Source organism: Felis catus, chromosome D3, assembly GCF_018350175.1.
Source record: "Felis catus isolate Fca126 chromosome D3, F.catus_Fca126_mat1.0, whole genome shotgun sequence".
Taxonomy (NCBI): Eukaryota; Metazoa; Chordata; class Mammalia; order Carnivora; family Felidae; genus Felis; species Felis catus.
In genome coordinates this window covers 38,728,178-38,749,979 of record NC_058379.1, presented here as the reverse complement: position 1 = coordinate 38,749,979, position 21,802 = coordinate 38,728,178, and the positions used below count along the sequence as shown (strand labels likewise).

The window sequence follows — 21,802 nt, the reverse complement described above, 5'->3', positions numbered from 1 at the left end:
TCACGCATGCCAAGGGAAGGCCTCTGATCATCATTGGACTCCTTCCCCTCTTTAGCACCCTCCTCCACCCTGTGTCCAAGACCTACTGGTTCTGTTTCTGAAACCTCCCTCACAGTTGCTCCTTCTGTTCTATTCCCACAGCCTCTGCCCTAGTTTAGGTCTTACCACATCTCATTGCTAACCTGCAGAGTTTCATTCCAAATTATTCGTCTAGCGTTATCACGTCCTCTTGAAAACCTCCCATGGCTCACTACTGTCTCCTGATGCATTTCTCCAGCGTTCCCATCTGGGCCCTCACCCCAGCCTGTTTGTTCCACGTATGTAGAATTTTATCCTATGTGCGATACGTATCATGACGACAGAATTCTAAGTGCACGAGACTGATTCTTTGCCAAACAGAAAGTCCCTTAAGGATAGGGATCAATATCGTGCTCGACGATAAACAGGTGCTCGCTTAGTAAATGTTGGATGAACCAAATATATTATCGGTTATAAGTTTAATATGCAATTTTAGGGAATTATAAAAAAACTAATTTCAGGTATTTACACGAAAAGCTTCCGGATTATTTCAGTCTTCACAGACAAGTTTGACTTTATATTTAAACAGGATTCCTTGCTTTATAGTATGATTTAAAAAAATGTTTAAAGTGAGGTACAACGGACATATAACATTATGTTAGTTTTGGGTGTATAACATGATTCAATGTTTATGTGTAATTATCACCACACATAGTTACAGATCTTTTTTCCTGTGGTGAGAACTTTTAAGATCTGTTTTCTTAGCAACTTTCACATATGCTGTACAGCATTATAACTGTAGTCACCATGCATCACATTACATCACATATAACCTGATTTTTAAATTACATTTTCCACCAATGGAGAGGCTGACTTGGAAGACAGGAGATCATTCTGTATTGTACCAGAAAAAGTTCAGAGACACGGATGAGCTGCCAACTTAGAACTCTGCCTGCCTCCATTAGATTATGCATGCCTGTTAGAAACTGGATGTTTATTCATCATCTATTAAACAGATCATAGGTGGTAAATATCTCCTGTTATGTGTAAACCACTTTGGAGGATATAAGTAGTTCAGGATGGTTGTACCCGAGGAGCAACGATAAGTTAACGATTTTGATTTTTTCATCAGTCTACCTGATTGAAAGAAAAAGGCAGAAATGTACGAGGCTATGAGACGCTTACGTAATTTACCCTTGGTGTCTCTTGCTATAATCTTTCTTGTGCTTTGATCACATTATCGCTAAGCTATACATGTTAGGGTGCCAACAGATTTGGAGTACAAAGACAGGTCATGGACATGTAAAACAGAGACAAACAGGAAGAAATCTATTTTTTTATTCACAAAAGGTTTAGCACCTAAGAGTTTCTTTTATACCGCAGTTGGAAATGTACAAAACATTGTTCACAAATCCCGATTTTACATTAAAAGCTTCAAAAATAAAACTTTTTCAATCTATGCACTGGGACAAAATTAGAATCAAACCACAGAAAAGAAGAAAATGTTTTATTTATTGCTGTTTATCGGACAAGTCTACGATAAATTCTCCTCGGCACTGAGACAGAAATCACCATGTCCTATGAGGTTCAGAACTTGGGCGCAGGCAATTTAAATTTTTGTTTGCCATCAGGTGCCTTTTTGTTCAAGGTACATGCAAATGCGGGGCTACTTACCTCTCCTGGCCGGATCTTAATGTAAAAGTTGTTCCGTTTGTATGAAATTTTTAGAACCTTAGGCCAGGCAAATCTGTTTATTCTCAGTCGGTCACGATATATCAACAGACCACTTGCACAAACTCCTAGCATAATTTCTACTCCTTCAGAATCCTGGAAAAGAGCACCAAGAAACAATGGATCAGTATTTCACTTTTTTCCACTGACAGCTGAGTAGGGGATTTAAGCTTCCACGAAAGAAGCTATAATTGACTATCTATAGCTCTAATTTAAATACGAAGAACACTGCAGCCATTTTTTTTTTAAACACTGCCACTAAGTAATAGGCTCCTAATGAAGGTATTAATCATTATGGAGATATGTCAGAGTAAAACTGACTCACGCTCAGGTATTTTACAACGTAAATACCGCACACAGAGAAGGTCGACCAGATGATGTGTTAATAGCAGGAAGAAATCATCGCTGCCCTTCTAAAATGGTTACAGCCGTTTAATGTGTATTAACTCCTTTCATTTTCACGGTGATATTTTGAGAGAGTTGCTATGACTGTTCCTGGTTTACAGAGGAGGACACTTTTCAGGAATGGAGAGGTGAAGGGTCCTTCCCAGTTGAATATGAGCAGCCTGGCTGCAGAGATAGAACGTTCAGCTGATATGTATACTAACAGAGAGGCTCTGCCCCTTCTCAAGAGTGTTCTGGAGTTTGTTCCGTTAAAAGAGAGCCTTAGAAAAAAATCTTTTTTACATACCATTAGTGTCAGAGTGAAATTTAAATATAAAATCATTTTTGAAATTATGAGCGTACTTCCCCAACGTGCCTGGAACACACACACTGCCCAGTTGCAGTCACATTTGAAAACCGGTTCACATACATGAATATCAGCACATTTTCTATAGGTATATAGTTTTCTTTTTTTAAGTGGGAGCATGCTACATTTATAGCTTGTTGTTCTGCTACTTGGCACATTTACTTCACCTTTAGGTCACTTCCTAGCGATGTGGGATGAGAAGTCTCAGAGATCAGAGGTCATCAGGGAGGTCATATAAAGCTCAGGAGACCGAGTGTGTCCAGCCTATGCCCCCCACATGTTGTATTTGGGTGAAACGGGGTAAAATCAACACATGTGGTGGCCCTGAGTGGGGGAGACACAAAGGACAGAAGGCAGGACTGTGTGTGAGGCTCCGTCCCCATCTCCCTGTCACACTGGATGTTGGAAGCAGGGGGCACATAGGAGGTGAAGCTGAGGTCTTCTGCCACATATTAATCAGCAGGACTGTCCCTGGAACTGAGTCACTCTGCAGCGGTGAAGAGGGGAGGGGGATATGGAAGAATCCAAACAGGAGAGTCTGACTCATCCCCACTGTGGGCATTTACTTCCTCAATCTTGCCAGTGCAAGGCAGAAAATGAACATTTCCAGAATCAAAAATAAATATTTCGGTCCATCTCTAGGAAATTTAAGTCTACAAATACCATCTAACTGGATTAAAATGAAATATTTTACCCTGGAAACAGATCGCTCCATTAAGGTACAAAATTACTCTACACAAGTGGAAATACTTGATGGCAGGATATTACCACATAATTAAATTCTGAGGAGAGCTCAAAGACCAGAAACTGTCCACCATTTATCAGGGGCTTTCATCTGAACGAGCAATTGGAAGAGCTAGAGCCTGATACTGACAAATAGCTGGCACTATTGATCCTTCAGAACCAGCCAATGTGCTCACAGGGCCGCTCAGAGGTGACTCCTCGCGCCCTGAGCAGAAATGCAGGCATGAGGGGAGGACTGTTTGATTAAAGGTCCTTGATTCGCTTTCTGGGTGATAAATACAGAGCTTAGTTGGGGAACTAGGCCTTTGACCTATGGCAGTAAGGACACTTAAAAGCTCTTTCGTCGTTATTATTATTTTTAAATCACCCAGTAGTGTCTTTGAGTAACGAGAAGCCAGAATCCTTCCTGGGGAAGATGAGGAAGCCTCCTCTGACCCCTCCTCTCCACCACACAGGCCTCCTGCGTCCCTGTATCATTCTGTCGTCGCCAGCACACCCCAAGCAAGTGGCGCTCCAATCAGCTCCCTCCCACACCTTGCTCTCCTCAAGACTGGAAGCTGTTTGAGGGCAGGAGCTCTGTTTTACCTTTGCCCAATCAGCGGTCATACAGCACCTCCCTAGCAGGCATTAAGCCATCACACGTTTGTTGAAAGAGAGGGCAAGGGAAGAAAGAAAACATCAGGAATAGGTGGGGTTTTAAACTGAACCAACGTTTCCATGTCGTTACTCCGAAGTAACAACAGAGTAACACGTTTGATTATCAAGTGTTCTGCCACAGCCCGTAGTCCTGACGTCAGCTTGGTAATTTTTTTGTACTGAAAGCTGTCACCGCGGTCTTTACTGGGGACGTGGGTGTTTCCCTACCAATAAACACATTAGATGCTCCCTTTAGCAGGGAGCACTGAAGGGAGATCTGGATGGTCTCAGTCTATCATAATTAAAACAAATGAGTGTACTCTTCCCTTAATTTAAAATCACTGCTCAAACTCTGCATCCTTCACTTATCACTCGGTCCATGGGCTACCCAATAAGGAGTTTTATCTGTATTTCAGAATCTTATATGGAATAAATGACTCTGACAGCACCTACTCAGACTGACATTAAATGACAAACAAGCAGAGGCAGTCTTCCTAAGAAAAAAAGACAAAGCATTTAGAATAGGTTTTCCAAAACAAGGGACCCGCATCTAATAATATGTTATGTATTCTTTATACAGAGCCATGGAGTCCAAAATCACAATTCAGAAATTCTAAATAGGCCCTAAAGCCCAGGGCTTTATACCATCCACAGAAGAGAAGCATCTCACTTATAACCGGAAATCAGTTCTAATTTAATTCAGTAAATTTCCTCCTTGAAATGATGGAGTGTGGCTGTGCCAGAAACTGGGAGTCCGCAGCTGAACATTCGTTATACTTAATATTCAGATGAAATCCTGTAATAGGCTGCACTGGTGCTTCCTTAACTCCTTCTTTTTAATTGGCGTGATTTCAAATCATATTAGTGAATGAAAAAGCAGGGATCTATTTTAATTTAGTAGCCATAGCAATGTTAAGTGATTTTTATTTGTACTGATAGGAGCACTGATAAATCTAGAGCTGTACTGCCCCAAATGTATGCCCTAATCTTTTACTTATTTATTTTTCCTGGGCAGTAAGTGATTCATCGTGAGTAATGTAACTCAAAAAACAAGCTTTCAATTTGCTCGAATTTTCAGGCTACCTTCATTTCCTTCTTGTTTCCTTATCTGTTAGCCACCTAGGGAAAAGCTCGAAGAGAAAAGCAATCTTAGCGTATGTCCCTATCTTTTTTTAAATCCTCATCCTGCCTTCTATAGCATAAAATACACGACATTTTCTGATCTGAGTGAGAAAGAAGTGAAAAAACAGAATAACAAACTGGCAAGTAAATAGAGCTATAGCTGCTGTTGTAATTACACACCAATGTCAAAGAGCTCAGCATTCCATGTACCGACACATCCCTCAGATAGGTATGCCCCAGCCGAGTCTATGAGATTTTGCTAGTGTTCAGGCCTTCAGGCCTTGGAAGTGCCTGTCCTGTATGATCTACAGCATGGTCTGCAGACATAAGCAATCAAACCTGTGTTTATCGGATGGCCACCATTTCCTTGTCCAAACTCAGTGGGGATCAGTCTGCTCACTGAGAGCCAACCAGGGAGGGGCCCTACTTCCAGCATCAACAGAGCCTGCAGATCATAGACGGGTCCCCTGGGTTGGTGCGAGCCAGCTGAAACTCTCTTCATTCTTTGGCCCCAACCTTGACGGTGTAAGATACTTGAATGCCTGGAAGCCCGTTAACTGCGTGTTCCTTGGGTCCTAAAACTGGTGACTATGCAGTCTGTTAGTACTAAAGGCACGTTCCCATATGGAGTGATAGTCTCCTGACAGCCCAAGTCAGAAGAAACTGCCTCTGAACTTCAAACACTCATCTTTTTAAGGCTACTAAAAGTTCCAGAATCCATCCCCACGATCCTAACAAACTTCCTATGTTTTGGATGAAAGTTTTCGTAAGGCTTCCTGTGCTTCTCAAGTACTTTTGTTCATAGCTGCTCAAATAATAGACTAATAGCCCCTACAGTCATTCTCTCACTGCTGAAAAATACAGAGATTCTGGGAAAAGTAAACAGCTTTACGCATCTTCGCCACCTTAACCCTCCTACAGCCTGGTCCCAACTTCTTCAAAAGACTCCGTAGCCAAGATAGAATTTTAACATTTCGCCGACCGCCAATCAACTAGGCAAGCCTTAGCTTGGGGGGTTAATTTTAGTTGAACTTCAAAATTATAACCTTATTTCAAAGCACTGATTGTCTGTCAGAGAACCCAAGTTCTAGAGAGTTATTTCAATTTAACAGGTATTTGCTATGTGCCGGGGGATCACCCAGGACAGAGGCATAAAGAGCACTTGGCACATAAGAGATGTGACGATTGGGTCTTAGACAGTTGGCCAAGGTTGGACAGGTAGACAGGAAGGAGGACAGCCCAAAGAAAGATAGGCATATTCAGGGAAAAGGCAGAGACAGGATCTGGCAGAAGCAAAGGGCACGTGTTGGCACAAAGTGGGAGACAAAACTGTGACAGGGAAGGGGGCTGAGTTAGGAGCTTGCGATGTGAAGATACATTTATAACTGAACCAACAGGCAATCGGAGGCTTTGCCTACTGTGACCTTTCAGGAGCTGAGGCCAGGAGCAATGGGAGTTTGAGCCATGCAGAGCAAACCCTTCAGTCCAAGTATCAGAGAGCTGAATGTGCTTTACCATTGAGTAGGCCTTAAAAGCAAGCACGGATTGGAATCCCCCAGTTTTTGTTTATAATGCCTGTAGTAAAAATCACCGGCCTGTGTTAATAATAACCTTGAATTTAATACAACTGAATAGGAAGGTTGGGGTGTGAAAAATGCGTACCTTGGCATGATGTAAATCGACCCCATACATGGACAGCTTTTTGGCATTTTCCAAGAAATGCATCTCTGCTTCTGCTGGCGTCATTCCTCTGATAAGAAAAAAAAAATGTGTTACGATGCTGCTTTGCTCTCTGTAATATTTCCCACTTAGCCCCTGGCTAGATACTAAGCAAGTCCCCGGAGAGGCACTAGCAGGTTTGTGGTCGGCAGGGGGTGGGGGAGAATAACAAGACAAAAGGCTCTCAAAGAGCATCGGAGCCACAATGTAACTACCCAGAATTGTACCAAGTACAGAACCTCACTCTGCTGTAGTCCCAACCTGCATGCCACTGAACCCAGTCCTGGGAAAAGCAGGTGGTACCAGTGAGGCTCACCCACCGAGGCACACGCTATGTCGCATGTCTTCAGGGTTTCTGCACTGACCTGTGGCTCTTGTGCAGCTCGATCACTTTGTCTTCCAGTTCTTTCGTGTGGTTTGGGGCGAAGCGGAACTCACTAATGTAATCATTCCCGCATTCATCTGGGTCATAGTCTCCAAGTTCTGACTGGACAGTGTAGGAGCCCAACAGGGCCAGGGTGACAAAGGAGCAGGGCAGCCTTCCGGACACGATGTCATCTCGCAACTGTAGGCAGAGGTAGTACCTTCCAGGAACCAAAAGACAGGGCAAAAAGCCAGCGTTAGGACATGCGAAAAGCAGGCCACTTGATACATATTGTACTGTAAGCGATTTCTTCCTGTTGAAAAATCTCACTAGAATTTTCCTTCATCTGTAGTTTGATTGGGATGTCAGGGGAAAATGCTTGGCTACAAAATACAATATTTAAGGGCATCTAGAGGCAAGCCAATGTTCATAATAAAACAAGCTTTTATAACTAAAGCACAGAGTAAAAGAAACCTCAAGACCTGTTTCTTTAACATCTTTTACAAGGACTAACATTTAAAATCAAATAAATGAGCCCTCAACACACTCACTGAAATCTCTGGTTGGGGGAATTATACAAAAATGGTGCTGTTAAATGCAGTTATTAGGTCTCTACTAGCCTTAAGGAAGTTTCATTTTAAAGTCTCGGTTAAAGGTCCTGCCCTACGACCGAGACAGATTTCAGCTAACTCAACAGCTACACCATCATAAACTCTGCTCTCAACCTCCTGCATTCCTCATGCAGTGGTCTCTTTATGAGAACAATTTCTCCTGTTTCAAGTTCTCTCTCTCTCTCTTTTTTTTTTTTTATTTAGCGGACTTCCTAGAATCCAATTGATAGGAAGATTAACTCTGAAGTCTTACTACTTTAAAATCTGAGAACCTCCTCATTAAAAGTAAACAGCTTTCTATTCACGGAATACAAAACATGTTCCACCTAATTTGGCCAAGAAATCATGCAAGTATCTCTATTAATAGCAGACTTATCTCCCCTGTTACTCTGCTTTTCAAGATCTATAGATCTAATACTAACTGCAGAAGACCCCAAGGTAAGTGTTAACATTGATGACGTTTAAAAATACTCTTCAAGGCCCAGCATAGAGGTATAATAAAATATACAAACACCTTTCATATAAGAGGTAAACTGTTAATCGGTTGAAGCTGAAGACTATGATTAAAGTCTTAAGGTCCCCTCTAAATGTGAAGGAAACTCCATGTAATACAGACTCACTCTGTAAACATTGCGCAAATAGATGGGAACCGTGCGTGCACTGCATTTCAAATCCAGGTGTATTTGGCTCTATAACCAATCAATTAGCCACAATTAAGTGGTTCCTCAATATTATTAAAAAGTTATCTTTAAATAAAAAAAATCCTACATTTTCTTCGATTTCATGCACATGTAAAAGAAATCCTCTGTAACTATTTTTTGCCCTTCTCCTAACATGCCTGCTGGAATTATTTTTACTCATAGCAAGGCACCAGAGCTTTTTTGAGTCCTTTCCCTTTTCTGAAAAGCCCTCCAAGGAGGATGTGAGGCTTACACAGAAAACCCAGCACACATGGCACAACGTCACCCTGACTGGCTGCAAACTGACTGCCAACCAGGGTGCGAGAGCCGGGGGTTCCAAGGCAGGATGTGGAAAAGCCCAGAACACACAGCAAACCCAGGCCAGCCTCATAAAGGAAACTCTACTCACACCCAGAGCTCAGTCATCGCACAAGAATAGTTTTACATTCGATTCCTTTCTCTGGGTCTTCTTTCCCCAAAATGAATTAATCATTTTGTCTAGACAGGTCATGGAAAATAAACTCTTAAATGTACACGTTTATGTGTATCATACGTGTGCATGTATGTATCATTTTTTAAATCGCTGCTTAAATGCTTATGCCTTTTATATAACCAATCTGATACACGGCAGCTATTTAAAAAATGATACACACATGAACACTTTTTTTGACTCGGAGTTTGAGAGCAGGACTGCTAGAAATTGCTGTATCATTTAATGCTGAATCCCATCCACTGTGATCGTGGCAGGTGGATGACAGTTTCTCAGGGCTGTGTGTTTTCCCGCCACGGTCAGGCAGCGGGAACGATCAGCTTAGCACCAAAGATTCACTGTGAACAGACAGGATTTGGCCAATCTTCTCATCAGATGTTTGTTCTCACTCTGTTGCCTTTGGTTTGCCATTTCTGTGGGGATGACTGTGAGGTTACCAGAAGTAAGCACGCTTTTCTCCGGAGAATAAAGAGAAGCAGTTTTCCCGACATGCCTGCCTTTTTTCAGAGCCAACTTTCAAATACCTGGTGATGTCTTCAGAGAGCTGGGCGGGGTCTGGTGGGTAAAATTTCACATTAAATGAAAAGTGCCAAGCACCACCTGCAGAGAGGAGACATTAGAATGGAACCTTAGAAAAGCCCTTTGTATTTCTTATTCTGATAGTTAGAACTGCCTCAACTCCAAGTACTAACACCCAGGCAACCTTTGCTCCCAAGTGGAAAACCGGAAAGTCTCCATCAAATGAAGTCCAGATAGGTCTGAAACTTCATCTAGTTTTTAGGCTTTTGCCCAAATCCTGTACTGGTGTTTCTAACTAGCTTGGAAATTGACTAGGCTTCCTCCCTTTCTCAGGGACGAGGGTAAGCCTTTGGAAGAGGGACAAAACAGGAATGGTACGGATAATCCTCAATCAGACAAGTCCGGAATTGACTGGTTCTATTGCTATGACATTCTGGATAGCTCACAGACCAAGAGTACAGGCACAGTCCCCTTTCCTTTGTCCTTCCTGCTTTGCCATTGCAGGTCAAATCCCATTACAATACACGTCAAGGAACCGTTCAAGATGTTTTTTAACGGAAGGTTTATTGTGGTCAATATTTATGTGAGCTGCTCTCTAGGCTGCTGAAAATTCTTTTCTCACTTGGGGAAATGTCTGGTTCAAGAGAGGCCTGAATGTATTAACTGTACTTTACTAAGTTCCACACCTCCTTATGAGGCCACGACTTGGGCTGATGCTCTTAACGTCTTGCCTTTCTTTATCCTACGGCATCGACTTTCGGCCTCTCCAGCAAGGAAAAGAATCAACCAGGTGTCAGCTTACAGTCACGTACTCTCTGTACTGTCCACACTTCTGCTTGAAACGTTATTAAGTTCTACTCAACTCTCCATTTTTTAAAATTTTTTTAAAATATTTTTTTTTCAACGTTTATTTATTTTTGGGACAGAGAGAGACAGAGCATGAACGGGGGAGGGGCAGAGAGAGAGGGAGACACAGAATCGGAAACAGGCTCCAGGCTCTGAACCATCAGCCCAGAGCCTGACGCGGGGCTCGAACTCACGGACCGCGAGATCGTGACCTGGCTGAAGTCGGACGCATAACCGACTGCGCCACCCAGGCGCCCCTCAACTCTCCATTTTATTAATACTGTCTCTAATTGTGTGTGGTTTATCATTATAAACAAGGAAAAACAGCCTTTTCTTTTCTTCATGTACTTTCTAACGGATCACTCCTTTAATTCACATTCACTTCGTTTTTCTCTTCTGGCCTTTTATGGCAGGAACTTATTAAAGTCTGGCTGTTCCTTCACCAGACATTTGTTCCCTCCGTGTAGTAACCACAGAAGTGCCACAGTGTAGACCTTGCTTATATTCTGAATGTGCTCCTGAAAAATTCCTCCCAGTCTCCCTGGCTTCCATGCTGGAAGCCTTTCCTCTACACCACAAGCTGTAGCCACTCTTTTCACTCTGTGATTCTGTGACCTCACAGTCCAGCCCTTATGCTTCAGATATTCCCCAAAGATGCCCTAACACCCTCTTCTCCCCATTAATTGACTTCTGGAAACTTCCATTTTCTCCACAAGTCCTTTGCAAACATCCAGAAGAAAGGGGTAGCATTTTAAGTGCTAGCTGCTTTCTTTGGGTCACCCTCTTGCGAAGGAGGCAAACACTCTTAGCTGCAGAGGATACCTATATTCTATCTTAACGGCACAGGTACTTTTATTAGTTCTAGCATATTCTTGATGCTACCATTCATATTATACTTAAAATCCCACACGGCAGGATCACTCCCTGAGTTGTCTTTTAAAGAAGTGGCATAAGGCCAGGTATCGCTGGCTGCTTAATATCATTTTTAAATCACTCAGAAAATATTACTGAAACATGGGCAGTAAGAATTATAAGCTATCGGTCAATCTAATATATTTCCAGTGATTATTCTTCCAAGTCCTTTTGTTACTTGAAAAATGGTCGGATCTGGTTTTACTTTCCTATTGATTCCTATTCATTTTCTGCTATGATGGATCTCCTCACTGCTTGCCAATGGTGAGGTTCATAAATGAGAGCTGGCTTCCCCCCAAGCAACTGGAAGGAAAGTTAACGGATTAGTTACGAGAAATGGATTTATTTCTCTTTTATAATTTTTATCCATTTCAAAGTATGCCTCGAATCCAATGAATAGTTTAGCAATGCGATTAAACAATCTCATGATAAATTTAAGATAAACACTCTAGGTTGGAAACTAAGACATAATAAAAGTAGAAGAAAGATATTTCAATGCAAAAATCCACACGGCGGGAAAATAAATTTCAAACTATAGTTGGCCTGAGGTGCTGGCTAAAAATGGCAATTCCTAGGCTCTACCCAGAGATTTTTTTTTAAATGTGCCTTTATTATTTCTTTTTCAATATATGAAGTTTATTGTCAAATTGGTTTCCATACAACACCCAGAGCTCATCCCAACAGGTGCCCTCCTCAATACCCATCACCCACCCTCCCCTCCCTCCCACCCCCCATCAACCCTCAGTTTGTTCTCAGTTTTTAAGAGTCTCTTATGCTTTGGCTCTCTCCCAATCTAACCTCTTTTTTTTTTTTTTCTTCCCCTCCCCCATGGGTTTCTGTTAAGTTTCTCAGGATCCACCTAAGAGTGAAAACATATGGTATCTTTCTTTGTATGGCTTATCTCACTTAGCATCACACTCTCCAGTTCCATCCACGTTGCTACAAAGGGCCATATTTCGTTCTTTCTCATTGCCACGTAGTACTCCATTGTGTATATAAACCACAATTTCTTTATCCATTCATCAGTTGATGGACATTTAGGCTCTTTCCATAATTTGGCTGTTGTTGAGAGTGCTGCTATAAACATTGGGGTACAAGTGCCCCTCTGCATCAGTACTCCTGTATCCCTTGTCTACCCAGAGATTTTTATTCAAGAGATTTGGTGTACGGGCCCAGGAACTTGTGTGTGTGTGTGGTTTTTTTTTTCTTCTTCTTTTTTTAATGTTTAGTTATCTTGAGAGAGAGTGAGAGACAGCATGAGGAGAGGGGGAGAGAGAATCCCAAGCCGGCCCCACACTGTCAGCGCAGAGCCCGACATGGGGCTTAAACTCACGAAACGGTGAGATCATGACCCGAACCTAAATCAAGAGTTGGACGCTTAACCAGCTGAGCCACCCAGGTGTTCCGGAACTTGTGGTTTTAATAAACCCCCTTGTGGTTTCAAGACAGGTGGGCTTGGGGACCATACTTTGAAGTGGGATGTTTAAGGAAACTACAATCTATCCCCCATCAAGAAAAAAAAAAATCTAGTTAAATGAGGCATAAGATTTGAAATTAACAAGAGAGGCAGATTACGGCTCGAATATATATTCCCATAAAGAATCTTATAGAAACCAATCAACTGGGAAACTATGATTATGTAATGATGGGCTCACAAGCCTGAATCTGCTCAGATGATGGCCCTGGTTAGAAACAAGAAACCACGTGAATGTGTTAAAATGATATTCCTAAAATGTTAACACAGGATTTCATCACAAATTTATGATAGAAAACTATGAAACTGAAGAGTTCATTCTTATAGAAAATTCTAACTTAGTATTGTATGGCTACCAAATCTTGAATTTTTAAGTATGCTGCATTCATGGCATAAAATTACTATAAATTACTATATACACTATATAGACCATATACTGTATAGCATGAAATGATTATATTATAAATATATTTACATCACAAAATACAGTATTTTTAGAAATGTTAACATCTGGTCTGCATTAAAATGACTAGAATTATAATTTTTTGATAAGAACAAACTCTTCAGTTTCAGAATTTTCTATTTCTCATCAATTAGTAACTTAAAGTCTTTTTAAAAAAATGTTTAAATGTTTATTTTTCATAGAGAGAACACAAGGGAGGGGGGAAGAGAAGACAGAGAGGAGACCCAGAATCTGGAGGAGGCTCCGGGCTCTGAGCTGTCAGCACAGAGCCTGACGCGGGGCTTGAACCCACAGACCTTGAGATCATGACCTGAGCTGAAGTTGGTCCCCCAACCAACTGGGCCACCCAGGCACCCCTGTAACTTAAATTCTTAAGTAACTTAACATATCAGGTTGATTGCCCTTCTCTGAGAAGACCTAATTCTACAGACATACTGTGGAGCTATAGCATGAAAAGAAAACTTCCTTCAATCATTTAAATAAATAAATAAATAAATAAATAAATAAATAAATAAATAAATAAATAAAGTATATGTATTCTAAAATATGTATGTATATGCATTTTAACTGAAGTATATTTGACACTCAATGTTACATTAGTTTCAGATATATAACATGGTGCTTGGACAACTCTAGACATTATGCTATGCTGCGCTCACAAATGCAGCTACCATCTATCACCACACATCATCATTACAATCCACTGACTATATTCCTTATGTAGTATCTTTCATCCCTGTGACTTATTCATTCCACACCCAGAAGCCCCTATCTTCCACTCCCCTTCACCCATTTTTGCCCATGACCACCCCCCCCCCGCACCCCACCTCCCCTCTGGCCACCATCAGTTCTCTGTATTTGTAGATCTGTTTCTGCTTTATTTTGTTTTTCAGATTCCACACAGAAGTGAAACCATACGATATTTGTCTTTTTCTGACTTAATTCACTTAGCATAATATACTCGAGGTCCATCCATGCTGTTGCAAATAGCAAATCTCATTCTTCTTTACGGCTGAGTAATATTTTTATTTTACACACACAGACACACACACACACACACAGACACACACACACCCCACCTCTTCTTTATTCATTCATTAGTCCATGGACACTTGGGCTGCTTCCTTATCTTGGCTATTATAAATAATGCTGCAATAGGGGCACCTGGGTGGCTCAGTCGGTTGAGCGTCCGACTTCAGCGTAGGTCATGACCTCGTGGCTCATGAGTTCAAGCCCTGCGTCAGGCTCTGTGATCATAGCTCAGAGCTTGAAGCCTGCTTCAGATTCTGTGTCTCCCTCTCCCTCTACCCTTGTCCCCCTCACACACTCTCTCTCTCAAAAATAATAAACATTAAAAAAAATTTAAAAGAAATAAATAAAATAAATAAATAATGCTGTGATAAAACGTAGGGGTGAGTATATCTTTTTAAATTAGTGTTTTGGTTTTCTTTGGCTAAATGCCCCGAAGTAAAATTGCTGCGTTATATGTTAGTACTATTTTTAGTTTTTTGAGGAACCTCCGTACTGTTTTCCACAGCGGCGGCACTGATTTATATTCCCATCAACAGTGCACACAGGTGTCTTTTCTCTGCATCCTCGCCAACACTTGTTGTTTGTCTTTCTGCCGTTATCCTTTTTAAAATTTTATTATTATTATTTTTTTTATTTTTGAGAGCGAGTGAGCTGGCAAGCAAGCATGAGGGCGTGAGCAGGGGAGAGGACCAGGGGAGGAGAGAGACTCCTAAGCAGGCTCCGTGCTCAGCACAGAGCCCCACACAGGGCTCGATCTCACAACCATGAGATCATGACCAGAGTCGAAATCAAGAGTCAGATGCTCAACCAACTGAGCCACCCAGGCGCCCCGGTACTAGCCTTTCTGACAGGGGTAAGGTGATACATATCTCCTTGTGGTTTTGATCTCTATTTCCTGGCTTTCATTTATATTTATGAAAAGGAGATGATGGTACAATAATTCCATTTGATTTAACAGTTCTTTGCGTTGATAGGATGTAAATTTTGTGGAAAGAGGGCACGTTGGTGCATGGGAAACAATAAGGAATACAGATAAAAATACCAGATTCAGTTTAAAAAAGGTCCAATATTCCTTGTTTCCTCCTCTATCTGCAGGATTATCACTTAGTTTTCTTTATGTTGCAGTCACAAGTATCGCCTAAGCTGCATGATGAAAATATCCCTTAAATCTCAGCTCTGATTGCCCTGTTTCTTCTCTCAGAGGACAGGATAAATGGGAAGTTAAGGAAAAAGAAAAGAATTCCATTAGCAAGAGAGAAGAAAATAGATGTTTATACAGCTTTTCTTCTACCAATATTGTGACTCATCCCTGACATTTAATATATTTTCAAAGGGCTTTTTGTGATTACAAATCACCCAAGAAAGAAATAGCATTTCATTAATTAGATGAATATAGAAGACGTTATGGGCAACATATTAGGATACATATTCAACACATCTGCTTTTAGTAACTCCATGAAAAAATTCCTAGGACACATTCATCATCATACATTTTTTATTAGGACTCGGAATGAAAAGGAGTGTTTTCACAACTGGAGCTATCCCTGGTTTCAATCCCGATTTCTTCTTCTTGTTCCTTTTTTTTTTTTTTTAAGTTTATTTATTTTGAGAGAGAGCAAGCAGTGAAGGGGCCCCGAGAGGGAAAGACAGAATCCTAAGCAGGCTCTAGGCTGTCAGCACAGAGCCGACGCGGGGCTCAAACTCAAACTGTGAGATGATGACCCGAGTCGAGATCAAGAGTTGGACACTTTAACCACCTAAGCCACCCAGGCACCCCAGTCCCAATTTATTTCTACCAAATATTTTCAAAGGGCTTTTTGTGATTACAAATCACCCAAGAAAGAAATAGCATTTCATTAATTAGATGAATATAGAAGACTTTATGGGCAACATATTAGGATACATATTCAACACATCTGCTTTTAGTAACTCCATGAAAAACTTGATTACCAAGTTTCTTATTAGTAAATATATCAAATTTCTCCTAAAAATATGATAAACATGTTTAGCTGTATACAAAATCATTAGTCTAATATCTACATTACAATGACCTTTTTTTGAGAGATCTACTATTAAGCCATTTCACTATTCATTACTTTTCATTAGAACATGGTGTGTTCTAATATCTCAGCACATTCAAAGGCACCGGAAATCCTTGATAAATTTCTACAAGTAAAATTTGGGGTCAAAGAACAAGTGCATTTTAAATTTTAATAAATACTGACCCAGTACCCTCTTTAAAGGGTTGTACCAATTCACACTCTACTAGCTGTGCACGTAGCTGCTAGTGCAGTGCGTTAGTAAACTTGTACAATCTTTGTTAACCTGCCTAAGTGAAAAAGGATGTCTCTTTCTAATTTGCATTTAACTATTAGTAAGATGTAGCAACTTGTCTCATACTTTCTAGCTACCTGTATTTCAGTTTCGTGGGCTGTTCCTGCAATTGTTTTGTCTGTTAGGAAATATGCATTTCTTAACTTGCCTTTAGGGACCAAGAACAGAGGTTGTTGGGGCACCTGGGTGGCTCAGTCGGTTAAATGTTCGACTTCGGCTCAGGTCATGATCTCAATCTGTGGGTTCGAGCCCCGCATCGGGCTCTGTGCTGACAGCTCAGAGCCTGGAGCCTGTTTTGGATTCTGTGCCTCCCTTAATCTCTGCCCCTCCCACCCCCTCTTGCTCTCGCTCTCAAAAATAAACATTAAAAAAAAAAAAGAATAGAGGCTGTTACCAGATAGTAAACTTCAGTCTGACTTGTTACTCTGTTTCTCAACTAGTCAGTGACTATTACCTTTAACTTGACTTTTATACTTTTGTGGCAGTTAGGCTTAATTAACATTAAGCTTGGAACTTTTAAATGGTTAATTGTCAACTGCAGCATCACCTGATTAAATCACATTTCACGCTGTGCACAAGCAGGGAAATAGGTCAAATGTCATAGTCATTTTATTCCTGAGCTGTGATGATTAAAAATGGGTATTTAAGCCAGACCAACCTGTCAAAGATAAAATTTGAGATCTTAATCTTTTAAAAAATCAGTGTTCTCACTAGCTATGTGGGTATGGGCCACCAAGTCAGACAACCATGCTCTCTGAACATCTCATTTCGCATCTCCATGTAAAATAATCCAAAAGAACTTACTTCGAATCTGTTTTTTTATTTCCTTAGCAGGGTCCAGCCAATTCTGAAAAGGAAATGACAGTTTGAATTTGAAACAGAGAAAAATAAAAATAACTTCACGATGCTCAGGTAGAGACATGCACTAAGCCTATCTGAGAGGGAAACGTTGCTGGCAGGCCCTTGGACTTACGACCTTCCCCCACCTCCGGTGCCCCTTCCCCAGGCCCTGCGAGGGCTCAGGCACCAGTGTGACGAGACAATGTGTGTGTATGCACAATTCGTGCATGACAAGATAATTTTCTTTTACAACACTACGTTCAAAGATTCGAGCCAGTGCAGAAACAGGGGAGAAATACAATAGTGGATTCTATGTTCAAAGAAGTTACTAGAATAAATTAAAGACACATGTAGGTTGACATACTGATGCCTTTGCCCACAGAGTGACTTCTGTGGTTACAGATTCTTAGCCACAGTGTTCTAACAAATGAACACTCACTTGAGATTTATTATTTTCCTCATCAGAAAACTCAGCTGTTTAGTAATGAAGTTAGACATTGTTCAGTGAATTGGGTAGGTATTAAGTATGATTCAATGCACAACGTCAAAACAAAGTAACATCTATGAGCAAAATTTCTGTGACTTAGTTTCAAGCACAAATACAACAGAAACAATTTCTTCTTCTTTATTTTTCAGGTAGTTGTGGGAATCAGTGAGACAAAGCCCTGAATAGACTGTATTACTCAGGTGTAAGAGTCTATAGAAGTATTATGTTAAATACCTGCTGAATACATTAGACAGGGGTCTGGTCAGCAAACGACCCATGTCATAGTTTGATTTTGTAAGGCTATGAAAGCATACAAAGATGAATTAAGTACAGGACATCAGTCAGGGAATACGTTTTCTATGTTAGTTAGTATCAATATATTTGATTTTCATGGGCTCAAATCCACTGAAAAACCTCATCCAAGAAAAGAACCATATAAGATGCTTTCCTGGAACCATAAATAACTCATGTGTGAAATACCGACTTACTGTTTCTGGAATAGTCAAGATTAAAGGAAGTTATCAATAATATCTTTAATAAAGAAATGAGGTGGTTAACAGCATGTTGGGATTCAAAGGTGTAAATGTGGGAGGATGAGGGAGATGGAGAAAATGATCTACCAGTTCAGTTCTCATTCCCTTTCTTGCAGCAATACTCAAGACATACGTTTTGTATTGCTTTTATTTTTAAAAAAAAATTTTTTTTTCAACGTTTATTTATTTTTTGGGACAGAGAGAGACAGAGCATGAACGGGGGAGGGGCAGAGAGAGAGGGAGACACAGAATCGGAAACAGGCTCCAGGCTCTGAGCCATCAGCCCAGAGCCTGATGCGGGGCTCGAACTCCCGGACCGCGAGATCGTGACCTGGCTGAAGTCGGACGCTTAACCGACTGCGCCACCCAGGCGCCCCTTGTATTGCTTTTAATGACTCACCTTCTGGTTTTCGGCATCTCGATACGTAAGCCCAAAATAGTCCTTTTCTAGCAAGTTCAGATGTTCACATACTTTATCAAAGAGCACTTGGCCTCTGGAGCGTTTCTATGGAAAATAAAACAAAAACAAGTCCACACACTAAGTTCTCTCAATTGCCACAGATAAGAATCAATAAAATTTGAAATATTGCTTGCTGTAACTGTTCAGTATGTGACACTCAAGTCTGACCACTTCACCATCTCCTAACTAGTGAAAAGGTTCAACAATGTGGGCCCACGCCTACAAAACTCTGCGCTGACAAGCAACTAATGAAACCAAAACTCACTGGTACCGCTGAGTGAGTTCAGGCAACCTGCTGATGATTTCGAAATAGAAGTAGCTGGGGAAATGATGTGGGGCTTAGAAGCCTCAACTATCTTGTGAAATAGAAAAATCTTGAGAGTGAAAGAGTACAAAGGAGCAACAAAAGCCATGTTTCAGAATGCCCTAACACAGTCCCCACATGACCACATTTGAAGAATCGAACCCATCCCTTATCTTAGGCAGACTTCCCCTTAAGACTTCCTATTCCAATGCTCACTTAGAAATTCTAGCTACCGATTGCCTTCTAAAGCCCATTAACTTCATTGGTTTATTTTTACAGTTTTTTTTTTTTTTTGGCCACAAATTTCAGTTTTGTATTACAGTGTTCAATTTTCTCTGAATTTCTTTCTGAGAAATCCTTCCTATTAAACATTAAATGTTCATGAAGTTTAAACATTTTAGTTATCGTTTATACATATAAGGTATAAATGATGTACATAGATCATTTATACATATAAGATATAAATGTATATATTTATACATATAAGGTATCATTATACATATAAGGTACATATATACATATCATTTATACATACATACACATAACTAAACATTTTAGTTATCATTTATACATATATACATGTATATATGTTATACATCTATATAGTTATTTATACATATATAGATAAGTATATGTTATACATCTATATAGTTATCATTTATACATATACATATCATTTATACATATAATCATGTACATTACCATATACATGATAAATGTGTATCATTTATACATATATATTAGTTATCATTTATACACTTATACATATATATTTTAACCATAACACAGTCATTTGGAGAAGAGAAAAAGGTAGTCATCTGAGGGGAAAAAAAAACAAAACTATCTATTAGCTTAATTTACTGTGATACCCAGTATCATATTTTCATGGGATCCTTCAAAGGTCTCTCAACCTGGTCTTGGAGACAGAGATGGATTAACTGGCAACAATTAAAATACGTTTCGTTTGGACAGTGCCAACATTTCACCCCAATACATTAAGCACATTTACCTCTAAGATTTAATACAGTAACAATGAGAGATAGGAAAATTGATAAACACTGTGTATGCCAAAATAGTAAAAATTCAGAAACCTGTAAGTGCTGTTTATTACTAAGCAACTATAATGATGTTGGAAGTAAATTGCTCAGCCCCCTGAAGCAGGACTATTTAGGAAAAAAAAAGATAAATCTATGATACAAAAGTAAAGCCTAAATTGTATCTAGCTAAATACTCAATGATGTATTTGAAAAAAGTTTAATAATGCATGAAAATAGCAAAACTACATTGTTGCATGGATATGAATAAATGGTATGACAATGAAATGCTGTTCACTGGTTTGAATCTTTTATTTAATAAACAGCATATCATCTCTGAACGTCGAACAAATTATAAAGTTTTCATAAAAATTTGTTTCTTCCAATGCCTCTACCGGTATTATCTTCAGTTTACAGACAAGAACCCAAGTTCAGGAAAGGCAGATGAGAGAGGCAGCATTATGTAATGGCCGAGTGGTGGCTTTAGCAGATCAACCTGGGTTTGACTCCTCATCAGGCCCTTTGCAGCTATGTGAGCCTCTCTGTTTTTCCCTCTGTCAAATGTGTGTGGTACCACCCTCTTCTTTGGGATGGCTGACATTCAAATAACACAAGGAATTCAAACTTGGGCCAGTGATGGCACATATCAAGCATTCCATAAACATTAGCTCTTCCAGCCCAAGTGACTGACACGGGGCAGGGTACATAACGTGGAACTTACTGTGTATGCGTTTTTGCTGACGGAGCACATAGACAACTCCTTGTGGTGCCAACAGGCAGTTCAGTATTAACATGTCCTGCGCTTTCTTTAGATAGTGAACTGCCTGCTTACTACCCAGACCACAATATTTACACACACGCGCTCTCCCCCCACCACCCGATACACCAGAGTCTGGCCCAAGTACTTTCTCAGTAAGTAGAAATAAAGCAAAAACAAATAAAGAAACTCTTCTCTACAGAGCCTCCAATATTCTCTGACCCAGCAGCCCTTCAATGGTGGAATCATTTCTGGATATGCCGCAGGCTGCCTTGGGCATTGTCTTAGTTAGCGGTCTTCTGGCTGCTGTGGTCTTCCTTTTGTCTAGCAGGTGGCGAGGATTAGCTGAAGGACAGACCACTGTACTAACTAGATCTTACTTTTCTGGCTCCTCACAATTTGATTTCTATTAATGATTCATAGCTCTCTCTTGAATCGACCGGATTTTTTTCTCACCGAATATTTTGAACCTATTTTGAACATTACAAACAGTTCTTAAGACAATTACATAGCGGCCCATTCTTTACGCTGGCGTTTGTTTGTCTGTCCCCCCCCTAAGAAGCAAGATTAGTTGTCTGGGGTCTACTGGAGATGGCTATCGTAAACCCTAAAATTCCTACCTCCTAAATATCACCACAACCCACCAGCTAGCTAGGTGACGCTGGAAGAGCATTTTAAGTTACTTGGGTCCTCATTTCCTCATCCCTGAGTGAGGATCCAAGAGTCTGTGAAGCAAGGGTGCCATGGGCTCGAGGCTATGACTGGGTCCCCTGCATTGTGGCAAACATTACTAAGGGGTACGAGGCTCTTTCCCACGGAGCCCAGATGTGGCTTCAGCACCCTCCTGCATGTGGGAGGAGAAAGACTGCCAGTGGAGGGAGTTGGGATTATTTTCCAGCCCTCGATAGGATTACGCCCAACTCTCCCAAATTCTTGACTCT

General features: G+C 40.6%; 1 protein-coding gene across 36 annotated transcripts in view; it reads right to left on the bottom strand.

Annotated features, from left to right (window-relative positions):
* Positions 1 to 21,802, bottom strand: part of EPB41L3 (erythrocyte membrane protein band 4.1 like 3) — a 149,176-nt gene that overhangs the window by 33,126 nt on the left and 94,248 nt on the right. For all 36 annotated transcript variants that reach the window (XM_045041438.1, XM_045041439.1, XM_045041440.1 and 33 more), the window contains 6 exons: positions 18,707 to 18,811; positions 17,251 to 17,293; positions 9,391 to 9,466; positions 7,087 to 7,305; positions 6,665 to 6,752; positions 1,693 to 1,845 (listed from right to left, as the gene is read on the bottom strand). In XM_045041438.1, coding sequence (XP_044897373.1) covers positions 1,693 to 1,845; positions 6,665 to 6,752; positions 7,087 to 7,305; positions 9,391 to 9,466; positions 17,251 to 17,293; positions 18,707 to 18,811 — 684 coding nt within the window. The remainder of the gene's footprint in view (positions 1 to 1,692; positions 1,846 to 6,664; positions 6,753 to 7,086; positions 7,306 to 9,390; positions 9,467 to 17,250; positions 17,294 to 18,706; positions 18,812 to 21,802) is intronic.